The 17,859-nt window shown below is 39.7% G+C and overlaps 1 protein-coding gene across 1 annotated transcript in view; it reads left to right on the top strand.

The window, feature by feature from the left end:
- The window catches only part of tenm2b (teneurin transmembrane protein 2b), an 84,383-nt gene that overhangs the window by 64,415 nt on the left and 2,109 nt on the right, over positions 1 to 17,859 (top strand). The window contains exons 12-26 of the mRNA XM_084386646.1: positions 3,300 to 3,510; positions 3,596 to 3,715; positions 3,796 to 4,057; positions 4,361 to 4,628; positions 4,975 to 5,118; positions 6,729 to 6,981; positions 7,697 to 7,717; positions 8,026 to 8,258; positions 9,039 to 9,193; positions 10,042 to 10,916; positions 11,816 to 11,991; positions 13,409 to 13,644; positions 13,967 to 14,263; positions 14,380 to 16,000; positions 16,087 to 16,217. Coding sequence (XP_084242772.1) covers positions 3,300 to 3,510; positions 3,596 to 3,715; positions 3,796 to 4,057; positions 4,361 to 4,628; positions 4,975 to 5,118; positions 6,729 to 6,981; positions 7,697 to 7,717; positions 8,026 to 8,258; positions 9,039 to 9,193; positions 10,042 to 10,916; positions 11,816 to 11,991; positions 13,409 to 13,644; positions 13,967 to 14,263; positions 14,380 to 16,000; positions 16,087 to 16,217 — 5,003 coding nt within the window. The remainder of the gene's footprint in view (positions 1 to 3,299; positions 3,511 to 3,595; positions 3,716 to 3,795; positions 4,058 to 4,360; positions 4,629 to 4,974; positions 5,119 to 6,728; positions 6,982 to 7,696; positions 7,718 to 8,025; positions 8,259 to 9,038; positions 9,194 to 10,041; positions 10,917 to 11,815; positions 11,992 to 13,408; positions 13,645 to 13,966; positions 14,264 to 14,379; positions 16,001 to 16,086; positions 16,218 to 17,859) is intronic.

Below are 17,859 nucleotides of genomic sequence, written 5' to 3'. Positions count from 1 at the left end.
TGATGGGGAAAATGCTAAACTGATAAGATAGGACAGTTATTATCTCACTACTGCAAAGGCCTTGTTTGCGCAACGATAAATAATCGGTGCGATAAACATTTTAATTTGAATGAACGGTTGTTAATGTGTCTCTTTAGACCGACACTAACTTTCATATGCCATCAATGCGACAGAATGTTTTTGTTCGGAGAGGTGTTGTAATTTTTATTTCTTCTCACTGTGAATAAAACTGGCCAAACAATAAGATTTGCTCTTTTTGTCATGTGCCCATTTTTTAAATAACCATTCGCATGCTGAGGACGTTTGCATTGTATGTACAGGAGACTTCGGATATAAAAATGGTATCTTGTTAGGCAATGTTTTCTGATTAAAATCATACCATTTCCTATTAATTCAATACAATGTGTGAGCTTACTAGGGAATACCAATATGGCGGCACGATGGCTCCACTTTTATGACGTCATGAGCAATCCAGTTCTCTATATAGATCAGTGGTTTGACCAGACAAAGTGTATCGAACATCGAACAGTTCCTTTATTTATTTATTTATTTATTTATTTACAGAAACTGGAAGTATTGATATATCAAATTACAATAACAAAAAACATTATTCATTTTGTAATTCTGGAAACTTCTAGAATTGTATGTTCTTCAATAAAAGCTCAAATGTTTTTAGTTTTTTTTAGAGTTAGATTATTTTTTACATACGAATAATAATTCATTTATTTAAATACTTTTAAGTCGTCCAGCAGCCCGAATTCCCAGACCTTTTTCCAGTTTTTTTTTAGGTTAGATAGTTTTTTAGATAGTTTAGGTTAAAATTACAACAACTTAACAATACATTCACATGTTCATGGTTCTCTGATTTAATGGTCAGCAGGACGACAAACAAACTATTATATATATATATATATATATATATATATATTAGTAGCTTTTCATAAACTCCCAGCTCCCTCACAAATCCCAGTTTTTGAAACCCTGCTCTAAAAGAATTGATGCCTTGCCATCCTCTCCCCACTCATAAAGAATGGATTTTACTCTGAGATTTGTCCCAAAAAAAATAGATAGAGCAGCTCCAGTCAACCGTATGAAAAGGTGATGCGTCTGTTGGCTGGCAGAGTGAGGGATCTGAAACTACCGCAAGGCAGAATGATTATATAACGGGTGGATGTTCAGAGTCAGCCCTAAGCACTGAGTGTCTCCCCTAGACCAATAAACAGCACAGAGGGGCTTTTAGATGGAGCTCTTTGTTGTGTCTTGTTTTAAAATGTTTTCGTTTTCTCTGCGTTGTCTTCTCTTTATTGTTCTCTCACTCTCTTATATACATGGCCCGGCAAACATGCAGGTGTTTGCTCAAACCCCTAACCATTGGTATCACATTGTTGTCACATTAGTCTTAGAGCATGTGAAAATACTTTAGGCCCTTTAATCTAAATATTCTTTCATATTAGAATAGGGAGAGAAAATTATATATAGAAGGGGGGAAGGGGATTAGGAATCTCAATCTCTGCTAGACCATCAAACGTGTGATTTAATTTAACTGAATTGTACTTCTTGTGGATTAAATTTTAAAGATGATCACAAAATACTTCTTAAAGCAGACGTTTGAAGGCAATGTTCAGTCTATCCCAGACACAAACAGCACAAAGAAAAGCGTCCTCCAGGATTCACACCTTCCTGCTTTTTTTCTTCTCTCTCTTTTGTTTGCCCTTCGTTTGGGGGTTACTTCATTGTGGTTTCAAAGATCAGAGAGCACCAGGCAAAACAACATGGAGCAAAAGTCTCTGGCAACAGGCGCTTGCTGCGAATTTGTTCCGGATCAAGAAAGACCCATTTAAGGAGAAGGGTTGAAAGGGTGTGCATGTACCTGTACAGTGCACTGCGATATGCAGCCAGTAAGAGACGGGAAGAGACAGAGAGAAAGATGAAACGAGAAGGGAAGCTCTCAGGGGTGTGAGCGATGCCCTCTGTGACTTTGATGTAAGTTCTCTAAAAGTGAAACCGGGGGTAGAGAGAGCAGAACTAGCATCATTCGATTCAATGATCATTTCAGTCAGCTGGGCTCATTACCACAATAGGGAAAAATAAATATATTTGTTCAATTTAATTTCCATAATGATAAGAAATTCTGCATTTGAGCTCATTATGTTTTTTTTCTTTTAATCACATTAATAGTCTCACTCTCTTGACTTCAAAGCAGTGCTGGGTTTTGAACTGAGAAGGGTTCATCAAAAGTACACACTCTGAGAATAAGATGGCAGCCGAACAGAGAGACTTCAGAAGTCGCTTTAAACCATCTGCCACTCTGAAATCATGAAACTCTGTGTGCTTGGGATGTCAAATGTGCTGGTACTTCTGGAACCAAATCAATACTAGATTTAGTTTTTATAGTAGGCTACTATAGTATTGATAATATTAAGTACAAACTAAATTCAGTAGGCTACTTTGGTAAAATGCAGCTGCACACTTTCAATTAAACAATTATTATCATTTAGAAATATTCATGTAAATTCAGAAGGTTATTTTAATGCAAACAGGTGAGACGAAAAAATAATTTGTCAAAATATAGTATCTGTACATTAGACATTGACTATGGTTTGGTGTCAGTACAATTTTTTTTTTTTTTTTTTTATGCTCACCAAGGCTGCATTTATTTGAATGTATCAAAAACAATAAGGTTGTGAACTATTTAAAATAACTATTTTCTATTTTATTATATTTTAAAATGTAGTTTATTTCTGTGATGGTGAAGCTAAATTTTCATCTTCATTACTCCAGTCTTCAGTGTCACATGATCCTTCAGAAATCATTCTAATTTGCTGATTTGCTGCTCAAGAAACATTTCTTATTATTATCAATGTTGAAAACTGTTGCGCTGCTTTATATTTTTGTGGAAACATGATTTTTTTAGGATTCTTTGATTAATAGAAAGTTTAAAAGAACAGAATTTATTTGGAATAGACATTATAAATGCATTTACTGTAACTAATGAATTTAATGTATCTTTGCTGAATAAAATAATTTCTTTCAAAAAAATCTTACTGAGCACGCAACTTTTGAATGGTAATGTACATTAGAACATTTTCAGCAAAAATGCAAAAAATTCTGCTAAAATATATACAAAAATATATTTAGTAGATATTATTGACACTGGCATTTCTATCAAGAAATGAATTTTTGGTATCGTGACAACTGTAGTGTGGGTTTATTTTCATACAAAATTAATGTGTCTCACTGCTAATGCATGCTACAGATCTAAAGTTTTTATGACATGTGGTGACATCTTTTCCACTCAGATGGTCTTGTTGACTGCATGGATCCGGACTGCTGCACGCAGAGCTCTTGTGTGACCAATCCTCTGTGCCGTGGATCACGTGACCCGCTCCTGGTCATTCAGCAGAGCCAATCAGAGGTCCAGAAAGTCCCTTCCTTTTATGACAGAATCAAGATGCTTGTGGGTAAAGACAGCACTCACATCATCCCAGGAATCAACCCCTTCAATGCCAGGTACCTCATCTGCCCTGTCCTTGGACTAAAGACATGGTTTATCATGCTCTAATATTACTTTTTGTATTTGTGTACGTGATTGCAGCCTGGCATCTCTAATTCGAGGTCAGGTTTTGACCTCTGATGGCACTCCTTTGGTGGGCGTCAACGTGACCTTTGTGAAGTACCCTTACTATGGTCACACCATGACCCGCCAGGATGGCACGTGAGTAACTTCAATTTATTTGAACCCCTTTTGCTATTGAATATGTGCTGAAGTATGTGTCCTGTGCCGGTTCTCCCTAGTTTTGATCTTGTGGCCAATGGCGGAGGCTCTCTTACTTTGCGGTTCGAGCGGGCTCCGTTTCTGAGTCAGGAGCGGACGGTGTGGCTGCCCTGGAATCGCTTCTACGCAATGGACACTCTGGTGCTACAAACAGAAGAGAAAACCACAGCCAGATGTGACCTGAGTGGTTTTGTCAGGCCAGATCCTGTGGTGCTTCCCTCCCCACTGTCCTCCTTCTTCAGCTCCAACCCTTCAGAGAGACACATCCTCCCTGAGAGCCAGGTGCCACATTCAACACCGATCTAATAACATCTAATTTCTGTCATGTTCGTGTAGGTCATTACACTCTTCTGTTGGCTTTTTATTTGCATTTTATATTCTCTATTACTCTTCCTCTTCACTCACTCTCCGTTTTCACTCCCTTTGACCCATTTACTTTCCCAAACCTTCTCGCAATTACAGTTTCTCTCAGCTGCTCACTTTCCATCTCTTTTATCTCCTTTCTTAGGCCGTTTTTCAAGACTGATGACAGCTGCAAGAATTTTTGATTCTTGGCATTACTTTTTCCTTTCTCTCTCTGTCTAGGTCCTACACGAGCAGGTGGAAATTCCCGGCACTAGCCTTAAACTTTGCTATCTGAGCTCCAGGACCTCAGGCTACCTCTCGCTGCTTAAGGTGATCATGACTCCAGCTCTAGTGCCTCTCAGCCTGGCAAAAGTGCACCTGATGGTGTCCGTGGAGGGCCATCTCCTCCAGAAATGGTTCCATGCCTCTCCTAACCTGGCATACACTTATATCTGGGACAAGACTGATGCCTACAGGCAGAGAGTCCACGGCCTGACCGAGGCTTTGGGTAAGTGATATATGGAGTCATGGAAACAGGTGTATTTCAGCTGTTATCTTGTTTCTTGTCTACGCCTTTGTCTGTTCCCCAGTGTCTTCTCTTAATTTGAGCTCCAAACCACAGATAGTTTCAGTTTAATGAGACTGTCTGTCTCTCATCCATTATTGTGTATGCCAGCGGCAAGTTCCTCTTGTGAGCTAATGAATTGTTATGTCCCCGCTCGGTGATGGAGTGTTTAATTAAGATAGTACAGCTTTGCTCTTCCTCTAAGTGTCTTCCCTCTCTGTCATTTTCTCCTTCATTCTTCACATTTCTTCACCTATCCCTCTTTCAATCTGTCAATCTTTCTCTTTAGTGTCTGTGGGGTACGAGTATGAGACATGTCCCAGTCAGATCCTGTGGGAGAAGAGGACAGCTGTGCTGCAGGGATATGAGCTCAACCCCTCGAACTTGGGCGGATGGTCTTTTGACAAACACCACATGCTGAACGTCCGCAGTGGTACGATACTGAAACACCCATTCAAACAAAAGTTAATCTGCTCGATAGGGAAAGGCAGGAGAACTCACAAATGACATCAATGATCAGCCATGGAAATACATTAATTGTGGGACTTGTTATTGGACTGTTACTGGACGTTTTGAAATCAGCTATACACAAAAGTCCAAAACAGGGTTACTGTGGCATTTTGGGTGGTACATTGGGGTTCAGTTGGTTGCTGGGAGCTCCAAGAGAGTCTGCAGAAGAATTTAAAATAAAAAAATTTAATTCTCAAATTGTACATTAATACTGTTCCATTTTCTATTTTTAAGACTGATCAGAAATAATGAGAACTGACAGCCATCGTTTTTTTTAGGTTTACACATTTAATGTGTAATGGTAGGTGGACAAAACACACAGTGTCAGCGTAACAAAAAATATTTTATACATATTTATGAAAAAAGAAACACAATAAAAAATTTCATTTTACAGACATATGTGTGCATAAATTTCCTCGCCAAGTACCCAAGTTCAAAATAGGCATCCCGAACACAGCAACAAAATTTATTTGTGAATTGGCCGCCTCACACATACACCCATAATGCATGTGAATAAAATAAATCAAAATCTTGCATATTATGTTGCAGTTTAACAAAAATACACATTGATAAGTGTCAGGAGAACACAATGGCGTTCTAATGACTGATATATTTACAGGTTAAGAGGGCCCATGATATGAGAGTAATTAGAACGTGGATGGGCTGTTCCTTGAAGGCCCCTGTACTGCAAAGTTTAGCTCCATCCCTACTCAAACTGGTGTCTGTAGTTTTCATGTAATCCTGAATGACCTGAAGACTTAAGTTATAGGTGTGTTTGATTATGGATGGAGCTAAACTCTGCAGTTCAGTGTCCCTCGTGGACCACATTGCCCATTCCTGAATTATAAGGTGGAAACACGCGAATAAACAAATAAACCCTCCTCGATAAGACTAATTACACTGTGCTAAGTTGTATTTCCTACGAGGCACTTATTTTTGTGAAATACATTTGACAATGAAGAAGAGACAGGTCGTCCCTGCAGCTCAAGGCCTAATAAGCTTATCCAAGAAAAAAAAAGTATTTATTTTCTCAAACTGTGTAAAAAGTGTTGGTATAAAGCACTATTATAGAAAAGAAGTTATGCATGCTGTTTCACACCTGTGTATCTTCAGGATTTTGCAGAAAAAATTGTGATTGGAGCTTGGCTAATGGGAAGTCAAATGAGGACACAGGGATGTTATATGGCATGCCAGTGGACTATAAAATAACATGAACACGCTGCCTAATGTTGCTTTTTTTCTGCACATTTGTCACTGCTCATAATTTCATCACTGTATTAGGGTGAAAATCTGTGTTTAAGGGGCCAGCAAGTTTTTTTTTTTTTTTTTTGTCATTATTGATGATTATGAGGTCTTTAATGACTGCTGGTTTCACGCTATTGATCAAGAAATGCAATAAATATGTCACAGTGTAGAAATTGATGCTTTCATTTAAGCATCACATTTGTGCGTGTAAAGACCATTAAGAAATATGTCATGTTTGAAATCTCACTCAATTGCATTTAGTGACAGTGTTTGATTTATTTCACACAGCAATTCTTCATAAGGGCAGCGGCGAGAACATCTTCCTCTCCCAGCAGCAGCCGCCCATCATAAACAGCATTATGGGTAACGGCCGAAGACGCAGCATCTCTTGCCCAAGCTGCAGTGGGATGGCAGAGGGCAACAAGCTGCTGGCGCCGGTAGCCGTAGCCTGTGATGGAGAGGGCAACCTGTACGTGGGTGACCTTAACTTTGTGCGGAGGGTCTATCCTTCCCTCAATACCACAGCTGTACTGGAGCTCAGGTAAAGCTGATAGGATGCACACTTAAAGACAACATGATATAGCATTTTTAATGCATTTCAACTCTATAATGTAACGCATTACTGAGCACAACTCGATATTCAGCTGAAATAAGTGTCTGGAGTTAAAAAATGTAATAGAATCAGATCAAATTTAAATAAAAAATGCATGATCCACTGACAGAAAAAGCTGTACTGAAGAAGAATAATCATTCACACTTTTCTTCAGGCTTCATGCTTTTTTGAATTTAGTTTGGTTTGGAGTGTGGAATTACACAATATATAATAGTATGTTGTGAAATATTATTATATATAATTTAAAACAACTGTTTTAATATGTTGGCCTGAAACTTTTGTTACTTTTTGAAGTTGATTTTATCCATCAGAATTTAATTGAACCATGAAAAGTGGACTGTTATTATTGGTCATTTCAGGGGTGTGGAGACATTTTATTGGTAGACACAGAAGTAGAGGGAGACAGGAAATTAAGGGGGAGAGAGAAATCCGGGTCTGTCATGAGCACCATAGCTGACCACAAAGCCAATAGTTATTGCAGTTTGATGAACATGCCTTGATGAATCATGCACTACTATACCAAGGACATTTATTAAATAAATAGGTTTTTAACTACTAGAATAACTTTTACAATAATATATTTTAATGATTTTTTTAATTGATGCATACTTTTTTGTCTCTTCTCTTTCACTGCTCCATGAAGGAATAAAGATTTGAGACACAGGTAATTAAAATAAATGCTTAATGTAAAAATATTCATAATTTGTCTAAATAGCATGCTAATTTAAAAAAATAAAACGTATTGTGCAGATTTCTATGCTTGTGCCCTATTCTGTAGCTGTTTTCTAGTTCATTCGATGTAGCAGAATTTCACTCTTTTTTTCTTTTTTATCAAAGTGGTTTCTTTTTTGAGGTCCAATTACTTTACCTGCAATGAACTATTCACATTTCATCATGTTCACCAAGGTAACCATGCTGTTTGTCAGAGGTTTTTATTAAGAGACATTCTCCCAATTTGCCCTATTTCCATAGCAACAGTCCAAGTCATAAGTACTACTTGGCAGTGGATCCTGTGTCGGGTTCTTTGTTCCTGTCAGACACCAACTCCCGGCAGATCTACCGCATACGCTCTCTGAATGGTGCGCGGCCACTGCTGGAGAACGCTCAGGTGGTGGCGGGAACGGGAGAGCAGTGTGTCCCATTCGATGAGGCTCGCTGTGGCGACGGAGGCAAGGCAGTGGAGGCCACCCTAATGAGCCCGAGAGGTGATGGTTTTTAAGAAATATACCCGTTTTCTTTTCATTCTGTGAGTTGAGTGAGACATAAATGCCTGAACTTCTTCAGAATCAGCTTTTGAGACAGCATTTCTACGCTGTCTGAGACACATTTTTATTTTCCATGAACCTAGAAACCGTTACCATTTAATTCCTTAGACAGTTACCAGATGCTGTCATTTTCTACGATATCACAAACCTCAGTAACCTGTAATTCTCTAGACTCCAGACATCATTCTTTAAGCCCAGCATGGCCCACTGATGTGAGGAAAAATAAATGACACAGAAGGTAAAGAGAGATCGTAAGGTTAGCCGACTGCACTCAGAGACCAACTCTGCCTTCTTATCTCAGAATAAAACGTATTCTAGACATGATCACCATGACAGCGTGAATCAAACTGTAGCAGTCTGACTCTTTTCCAGGTCATTGCTCCTACACACATAGACTACTAATTATTTTGCCTTTAAAAACACCTTTCCTCCAAGGATTATCAGAATAGAAGGGAAATAAATCAGAGACTTAGGGCGCAGTGAAATTCTTGAGAAGAGTCAGGAGTGATTTCTGTGACATTGACGAGAAGTTTAAGAAGAAAATTATCATAATTATTAGGTAATTAATTATTATAAAAGATAATTATTCTGTCTGAACCTCCCTTTTAATACCTGGTGAATGTGTCCTACTTTGTTGTAGTCATACATGTCTCATGCAATTTGTAGCATGTCTTAATATGAGTTTTATGCACAAGTTTTGAGTTCTTTACTTTCATGCAGGTGTTGCACTGGATAAAAATGGCCTGATGTACTTTGTGGATGCAACAATGATACGAAAAGTGGATCAGAATGGCATTATCTCCACTCTGATAAAGACCAATGACCTGACTGCAGTCAGGCCCCTCAGCTGTGACTCCAGTATGGACGTCAGCCAGGTTGTAATGACTTTCCTCAACTATCTTGCACTTGCACATCAGGCGAGATTCAGCTTCCTGAAATATCTCAATCTATTAAAACTAACATTGTTAGTTATTTTATGGTATCAAAGAGAAATAATTTTTGTACGAGAGCATATTCTAAATTCTACATTTTTGAGCTAGTTTGATCATTATTAATTTACACAATGTGTGATTTGTTAAAAAGCATTTTAATGAGAATGTCTTTATTGAAGTATTAATGGCAAGTTGAGAAAATTTAAAAATACAGTGTAATTAATACAAAATGAAAAGTAAAAATACAGAAAATAATCGTTTAACTTGTTTACTATAAATTTAATGAAACAATTTACAGGCCCCATGAAGCAATTAGATAAACTTTCAAACACAGTTGTGTGAACACATTTCAGCCTGTTCATTTCAGTCTGCACTGCGAAATGCTAGCACTAGCCAATATTTGCTTGTCAGAGTCTCTCTTTGGGTATTAACGTTTGACAATGACAATGACAAACAATGGAACTGGATTATCAATCAAGCCGCTGTCATCATTTGTCTATCATTGTAATAAATTCATAGGCCCGCTGATTTGTTCCACTCAGAAGAATCTGTAACACAATTTTTTTTTAAATGCCAGTAGGAAATCTACTGCCAGAAATGGAAAATGCATCCCATCTAACCAGAAACAGGGATAAAATGAACAGAGCGATATCAAAAGCAGAGGCTGAAAAATATCCCTCGGCAAAGCTGAATTTACACTCACGTACCACAACTGCTCGACATCCCCAGTTATAGTACTTTTTTTGTGTCCATGTACGACTCTAATGTTTATCTAACATTTGATGTTTCAGGTACGTCTGGAGTGGCCTACAGACCTGGCCATCAACCCTATGGACAACTCTCTGTACGTGCTGGAGAACAACATCATCCTGCGTATCTCTGAAAACCACCAGGTCAGCATTATTGCAGGGCGGCCCATGCACTGCCAGGTCCCTGGCATTGATTACTCGCTCAGCAAACTAGCCATCCATTCTGCCTTGGAGAGCGCCACAGCCATCGCCATCTCCCACACAGGTGTGCTCTACATTGCCGAAACCGACGAGAAACGTATCAACCGCATCCGGCAGGTTAGCACCAGCGGCGAGATCTCCCTGCTAGCCGGCGCCGCCTCCGAATGCGACTGCAAGAATGACGTCAACTGCAACTGTTTCTCAGGAGATGAGGGCTACGCTGCGGACGCCGGCCTCAATTGTCCCGCTTCGCTGGCGGTGTCACCGGATGGTACCCTGTACATAGCTGACCTGAACAACATCCGTGTGCGTTCGGTCCGCAGTAACCGACCCAACGCCACAGCAAGCGGGCAATATGAAGTGGGTTCATCTCTAGAACAGGAGCTTTATGTGTTTGGCTCCGACGGCCTTCATAAGCAAACGGTTAGCCTCATTACAGGCTTGGCCCTGTATAACTTCACCTACGGACTGGACGGAGAGTTAGCCGCAGTTACCGATGCCTCTAACAATACACTTCGGGTGAGGAGGGAGGCGTCTGGCTCCATCAGGCTTGTGCTGTTGCCAGAGAACCAGGTGGTAACACTGGGAATGGACCCAGCCGGCAGCCTACGTTCATTGTCCGCCCTCAGCCAGGAGGTGGCACAGCTCAGTTATGATACTAACACTGAACTTTTAGCCTCCAAGTCGGATGAGACCGGATGGACCAACTTTTACGAGTGAGTATGAAATGTGGGATATGACAACAGAACTTTTTAAAATGCAGAAAAATCTTTTGATAAATTACTGATGCTATGTGTATTAAAATCTCTTTTCGTGGGAAGTAATAGCGCAATGTTTACTGACCTATGTTAATAAGGTAATCTATAATAAGACCAATTTACATAATAGGAGGCCTGTTTGCACTGAAAAGACTGACATTTACTTAGATGGATGTTAACCTGGAGAGTGATTATAATGCAGGTTTTTTTGCTGAAATGTTGAGCGCAAAAGGGGTGCAACTGTTCAGAATTAGCACCCCAGATTCTCATGGTGTTTTCATCATGGTAGTTCTCGTGAATGATGAATTGGGACTTTTTATGAGTCTAAGCACTGTGGTTATTATCATCTGCCTGGTATCTTTATCTACTGTTAGAGCAGAGGATGTTTTTGCAGCGCAACACAGCCACCTAGTGTCTGTATGCAAGAACTGCTCCAGACTCTTAAATAGATGAAGTAACATTGCAGTTGTTTTTTCAAACTGTTTTGTTATTGTTAACTATAACTAGAATTATTAATAGTTAATTAATCTTTTAAAAAATCCTTGTCAATTAACTGAGGTTTAAGTCGAAGCATTACAGTTACTAAAATAAAAATAAATAAAAAAATAAATAAAATAAAGCTATATAGAATTATTTTTTTTAAATGACAAAAGTGCATAGCAAAATTACTCAAAATATGAATAAATACTATAATAATACTATATTATGTAAATAATACTAAAATTACACTGGTTGTAAACTATTTAAAACATTACAAATGAATTATAAATTAATTTTTAAAATAATTCATTTCTACAGACACTGCAGGCTATTTATTACAATCATAGTGAGTTTTGTCTTGATTCTCTTCTTCACAGCTACGACAGTGAGGGTCGCCTAACCAACGTCACATATCCCACTGGTGTGGTGACCAGTCTGCGCCGTGAGATGGAGGAGTCCATCACTATTGACATGGAGAGCTCAAACCGAGATGATGATGTCACGGTCATCACTAATCTCTCATCTGTAGAGGCGTCCTACACTGTGGTTCAAGGTACACACACAGAACACAAAGAACAAATCTCAGTCCAGATCTCATGCTGATGCCCCCCATTTCCCCTGTAAATCACATCCATTAAGACCCAAACACACAGCAGGCAGGTAGACTGATTTTTCTCTTTACTACCCACAGGGAGGCCACATTGTTTGAATGTGTGGAATCCAGCAGAGCAGAAAAATCCCCATTTTACAATTTATCATAGGCGTCCTTTAGGGGTTCTTTCAGGAGGCAAAAGCTTGAAAGCTTAAAATCTTTTCTTTATATCCAGTGGATTATGTGTTGTTGATGGATTTTCTCACGCAACTTACTTGCACTTCCTGTAAAGAGTATGCTTTTGCTGTTTACTCAAGACAAATGACATGAAAATCTACCCTTTGGGTGCCATCTGCTTGTTAGCAGTATACCAAAATGCACTTGGATTTTTTTTATGACTTTAAAATTGTACATGATTGTATTTCCCAGGTAAATTTCAGTGGAAAGCCGCGTCTGATCCAATTATAGCTTGTAAATGGAACTGAAGATGTTTGTGCTGCTTTTAGCCAAAGCTAAATCTTCTTTATAACCAAAAGCCGCATTACACACATCCGCCCCACAGTGCTGCGTTTCCCCTAATGCACAATAGACTGTCAGATCAGACCTAATGCTTCATACTAAATGAAATGAGGCTGGTTTTAGGGAACACTTCATAATAACTTGCCTTAATACAAACATTACATTGTAAAATACTTCACAGATAAACAGTAGTTCATGTATATACATCACATGAAACAGTAATTATATATTTTCATATTCATTTCACTATCGTTTTAAAGATTGGTGTCAGTAAGATTTTAAATAAATTAATACTTTTATTTAGCAAGGACGCATTAAAATTCTTGACAGTAAAGTTTCAGTTTTCAGTTTCAGACAGTAAATTGACAAAAGATTATATTGCAAATGAATGCTGTTATTTTAACTTTCTATTCATCAAAGAATCCTGAAAAAATCAATTTCAACATTGATAATAATAAGAAATGTTTCTTAAGACAGAAAATGGGCATATTAGAATGATTTCTGAAGGATCATGTGACACTGAAGCCTGGAGTAATGATGCTGAAAATTCAGCTTTGCCATCACAAGAATAAATTACATTTTAAAAAGTATTTAAATAAAAAACATTTATTTTACATTACAGTTTTTACTCTGTTTTTGATCAAATAAATGCAGCCTTGGTGAGCATAAGAGACTTCTTTCAAAAACATAAAAAAATCTTACGGATCCCAGACTTTTGAACAGTAGTGTGCATGTGTACATTCATAATGTTATGTGAAATGTTAAATAATGTTTGTTTATAATGTATTATTTAAAGAGTATAATCTGGTTTTATGATCCTTGCCAACCTCTTTTACAATTTATTGTTATGTTTTCACAGACCAAGTGCGGAATAGCTATCAGTTGTACCACAACGGCACACTGCGGGTGTCCTATGCTAATGGGATGGGCATCAGCTTTCATACTGAGCCCCACGTCCTTGCAGGATCTGTGAGCCCGACCATCGGGAGGCGCAACATCACCCTACCCACTGACAGCGGCCTCAACTCAATTGAATGGCGCATGAGAAAAGAGCTGACCAAGGGCAAGGTCACTGTGTTTGGCAGAAAGTTGCGCGTAAGTTTTTCATATTACCATTGAAGTTAGTTTACAAGTAAAGTCAATTTTATGTATAGTGCTTTTCACAATAAACATCATTTGAAAGCAGCTTCATAGAAATTCATAATATTAATGTTTATAATGCTTTAATGCCTAATAGTCCACATGTAGCAGTTCAGACCTGGGTGATGGGAGAATTTACATTTGGCGATGATATAAACAGTTGAGATTTGAGACAGATTTTGAGACAGTCAGTTGAGATTTGCTATGTAAAATTTCAACATTTGATGTTTGAATTTGTAGTTTAGATCTTGGAAAAACCTTAAATGTTTTCCCGTAGGTCCACAGCAGAAACCTTCTGTCCATTGACTATGACCGCAACACCAGAACTGAGAAGATCTACGATGACCACCGCAAATTCACACTGAGGATCATCTACGACGCCCAAGGCCGACCAGCCACCTGGCTCCCCAGCAGCAGCTTAGCCCTGGTCAATGTGTCTTATTCACCCACTGGACGGTTGGTGGGCTTGCAGAGGGGCAGCATGAGCGAGAAAAGTGAGTTTGACACATTCGGACGGATCTTGTCTCGAACCTTTGTTGATGGGAAAGTGTGGAGCTTCAGCTACATGGACAAAGTGAGTTGACTCTTTTCAACTGCAGTGGAGATTTGTTTTTCCTATTCCTACAGTACTCATGTATGAATGTATTTTGCTCACCTTTTTAATTTTTCTCTTTCTATTTCACTCTACAGTCCATGGTATTGCTGCTCCAGCAGAGTCAGAAACAGTATGTCTTCGATTTTGACACAGCAGGCCGGCTCACGGCAGTCACTATGCCGAGTATGGCCAGACACACTATGGCCACCCATGTGTCTGTTGGTTACATTCGCAACACCTACAACCCCCCAGAGAGTAATGCCACCATTATCCATGACTTCAGTGAGGATGGCCGTCCACGTGCCATGTTCTACCTCGGAACAGGCCGGCGTGTGCTCTACAAGTACGGGAAGCTGGGAAAGCTCTCGGAGGTGCTGTATGATGCCACTGCGGTTACCTTTGGCTATGATGAGACAACTGGAGTGCTCAAAATGGTCAACTTGCAGAGTGGAGGCTTCTCTTGCACCATTCGCTATCGCAAACTGGGCCCCCTAGTGGACAAACAGATGTACCGCTTCTCAGAGGAAGGAATGGTCAACGCTCGCTTTGACTACACTTATCATGACAACAGCTTCAGGGTGGCCAGCATAAAGCCGGTAATAGGGGAAACCCCACTTGCTGTGGACCTGTACCGCTACGATGAGATATCCGGTAAGGTCGAACACTTTGGCAAGTTTGGCATCATATACTATGACATCAACCAAATCATCACTACGGCTGTGATGACACTCAGTAAGCATTTTGACGCACATGGCCGCATCAAGGAAGTGCAGTACGAGATCTTCCGCTCATTGATGTATTGGATGACGGTGCAGTATGACAGCATGGGCCGTGTTATCAAACGTGAACTGAAGATCGGTCCCTATGCTAATACCACACAGTACCGCTACGAATATGACGGTGACGGGCAGCTTGTGGGCGTCAAAGTTGACGATTGGTCTACGTGGCGCTACAGCTATGACCTAAATGGCAATCTTCATTTGCTAAACCCTGGTAACAGTGCCCGTCTGCTGCCTCTACGCTACGATCTTCGAGACCGAATCACACGGCTCGGTGATATGCAGTATCAGCTCGATGAGGACGGTATGCTTGCACAGAGGGGCTCGGATATCTTCGAGTACAACTCCAAAGGTCTTCTCGAGCGAGCCTACAGCCGCACGGCAGGGGGTTGGAGCATCCGCTACCGCTATGATGGCTTGGGCCGCCGTGTCTCCCGCAGAACTAATGAAGGCGAGCATCAGCAATACTTCTACGCCGACTTGAACTACCCCACTCGGGTCACCCATGTTTACAACCACTCGAGAGCTGAAATCACCTCCTTCTACTATGACCTGCAGGGTCATCTGTTCGCTATGGAGGTCAGCGGTGGGGAGGAATACTACATCGCCTCCGACAACGTAGGCACTCCACTGGCCATCTTCAGCAGCAATGGGCAGATGGTCAAGCAGATGCAGTACACGGCATACGGCGAGATCTACCATGATTCCAACCCGGATTTCCAGCTCATATTGGGCTTTCATGGAGGGCTTTATGATCCTCTCACAAAGCTGGTTCACTTTGCCCAGAGAGACTATGACGTGCTGGCAGGAAGATGGATTGCACCTGACCATACTTTGTGGCCGAAGATAGGCAAAGAGCCAGCTCCTTTCAACCTGTATATGTTCAAGAACAATAATCCACTCAGCGAAATGATTGATGTGAAAAACTATGTGACAGGTGAGAGGGTGATAGAGCTTCCTGCTTGGTATTGGTGGGCTGAACAGAAGTGATGTATAAATAACTCACATTGGTTTGTCTTGCAGATGTGAAGAGTTGGCTGGTTATGTTTGGCTTCCAGCTCAGCAACATCATACCAGGGTTTCCTAGACACTCGCTTTATTTTGTTGACCCTCCTTATGAGATACTTGCCAGTCAGGACTCGGATAATACTCAGGTGAGTTAAAGTTGGCGCTCCTTTTTAAATGAAGTAATTTGCAAATGGCTTTACCGTTTTTTTTTATTTATTATTATTTATTTACTTTCAATATTATCAAATTTTTTTACTTTATTCTGCAAGGATGTACTAAATTGACACAAAAGGGAGAGTAGTGACATTTATGGTATAAATGAGGTTCATTAGTTAACATTAGTTAGTGTATTAACTAACATGAACTAACAATGAGCAATACATTTGTTTCAGTATTTATTAATCTTTGTTAATGTTAGTTCATTTAAATACAGATGTTCATTGTTAGTCCATGTTAGTTCACAGTGCATTAACTAATGTTAACAAATACAACATTTTTTATTTTAATAACGTGTTAGTAAATGTTGAGATTTAAATGAACTAAGATTAATTTTATAAAAATAAGAAGTATTTTTCATTCTTAGTTCATGTTAACTAAGGTAGTTAACTAATGTTAACTAATGAACCTTATTGTTACCACATTTCTAATGTTACAAAATATTTATTTCAAATAATTGCTGTTTATTAAACAAACAAAAAAATCTAAAAATCCTTTTTTTTTATCACGGTTTCCACAAAAATAATGAGCACAACTGTTTTTAACATTGATAACAATAAGAGCACCAAATCAGCATTTCTTAAGCACCAAATCCAAATATTTAAGTTTGTGAGGCTATAAAATGGACAAACAGAATTGACAAATTAACATGTTTAGTGTCAATAAAGTACTAGTTCAAAGCAGTTCTGGCCCTCAAGGTCCAGTTTCCTGCAGAGTTTAGATTGATGAACCCTAATCAAGCTGAACCTGAACAAGCTAATCAAGGTCTTCAGGATTAGAAAGTTGCAGGTAGGTGAGGTTTAATCAAGGTTGGAGGGAAACTGCAGGAAAGTGGATCTCGAGGGCCAGAGTTGAGAACCCCTGCCTAAGACACATCTGACAACCTACTGAAGGTGACCTTAAGCCCGGGACACACCAAGCCGACGGTCGGCCATCGGGCAGTTTTTGTGCATCAGCCGACTAAGTTTTCTCAGTGTGTTCCGCACAGTCGGCTGAAATTGGTCCTCGTCGGCTTTTTTTCGGCCGATTCGACATGTTGAATCGGCGTCGGGCCGTCGGTGAGAGAGAGAACTCTGATTGGCTGTTCAGCTTAGTGAACGAGTCAGTGCACTAGAATAATAGCAAAACAGCGAGCAAAGTCAAAACGGTACAGATAGAAGGTTACCTTAAGTGTTCCTTGGCTAATATTTCAATATTAACATGAGCGGAGTGGAATGAAGAAAGTGTTTACCAGGATTGATATTCAAAACGGTGAGCACGCACTGCTTCGTGTACGGTTTGTGTATCTGCAGCCTGCAGCGTCGGTTTCCCTTTTTGAATGATGAAGATGAATATATCTTCAGAAATAGACAGTTGTCTCATTTACATGCAGGTGCAGAACGTACATTCTAGCTGACAGTCAGCTGTAGCTCCCTCGGTGTGTTCAAGTGCAGGTTTTTTCCTCCGACACAGGCGACGCGATGCGACAGCACAGTCGGCTTTCATCAGCGCTAGTTCTTTGGTGTGTCCCGGTCTTTACATAACGAGAATCATTACTATGGAACCACTTTGATCATGTGTCACTAACTATTC

The sequence above is a fragment of the Rutilus rutilus genome (assembly GCF_951802725.1).
Source record: "Rutilus rutilus genome assembly, chromosome: 18".
Classification (NCBI taxonomy): Eukaryota; Metazoa; Chordata; class Actinopteri; order Cypriniformes; family Leuciscidae; genus Rutilus; species Rutilus rutilus.
The sequence above is the reverse complement of the archived record's forward strand: the minus strand, read 5'-3'. Positions and strand labels throughout refer to the sequence as shown.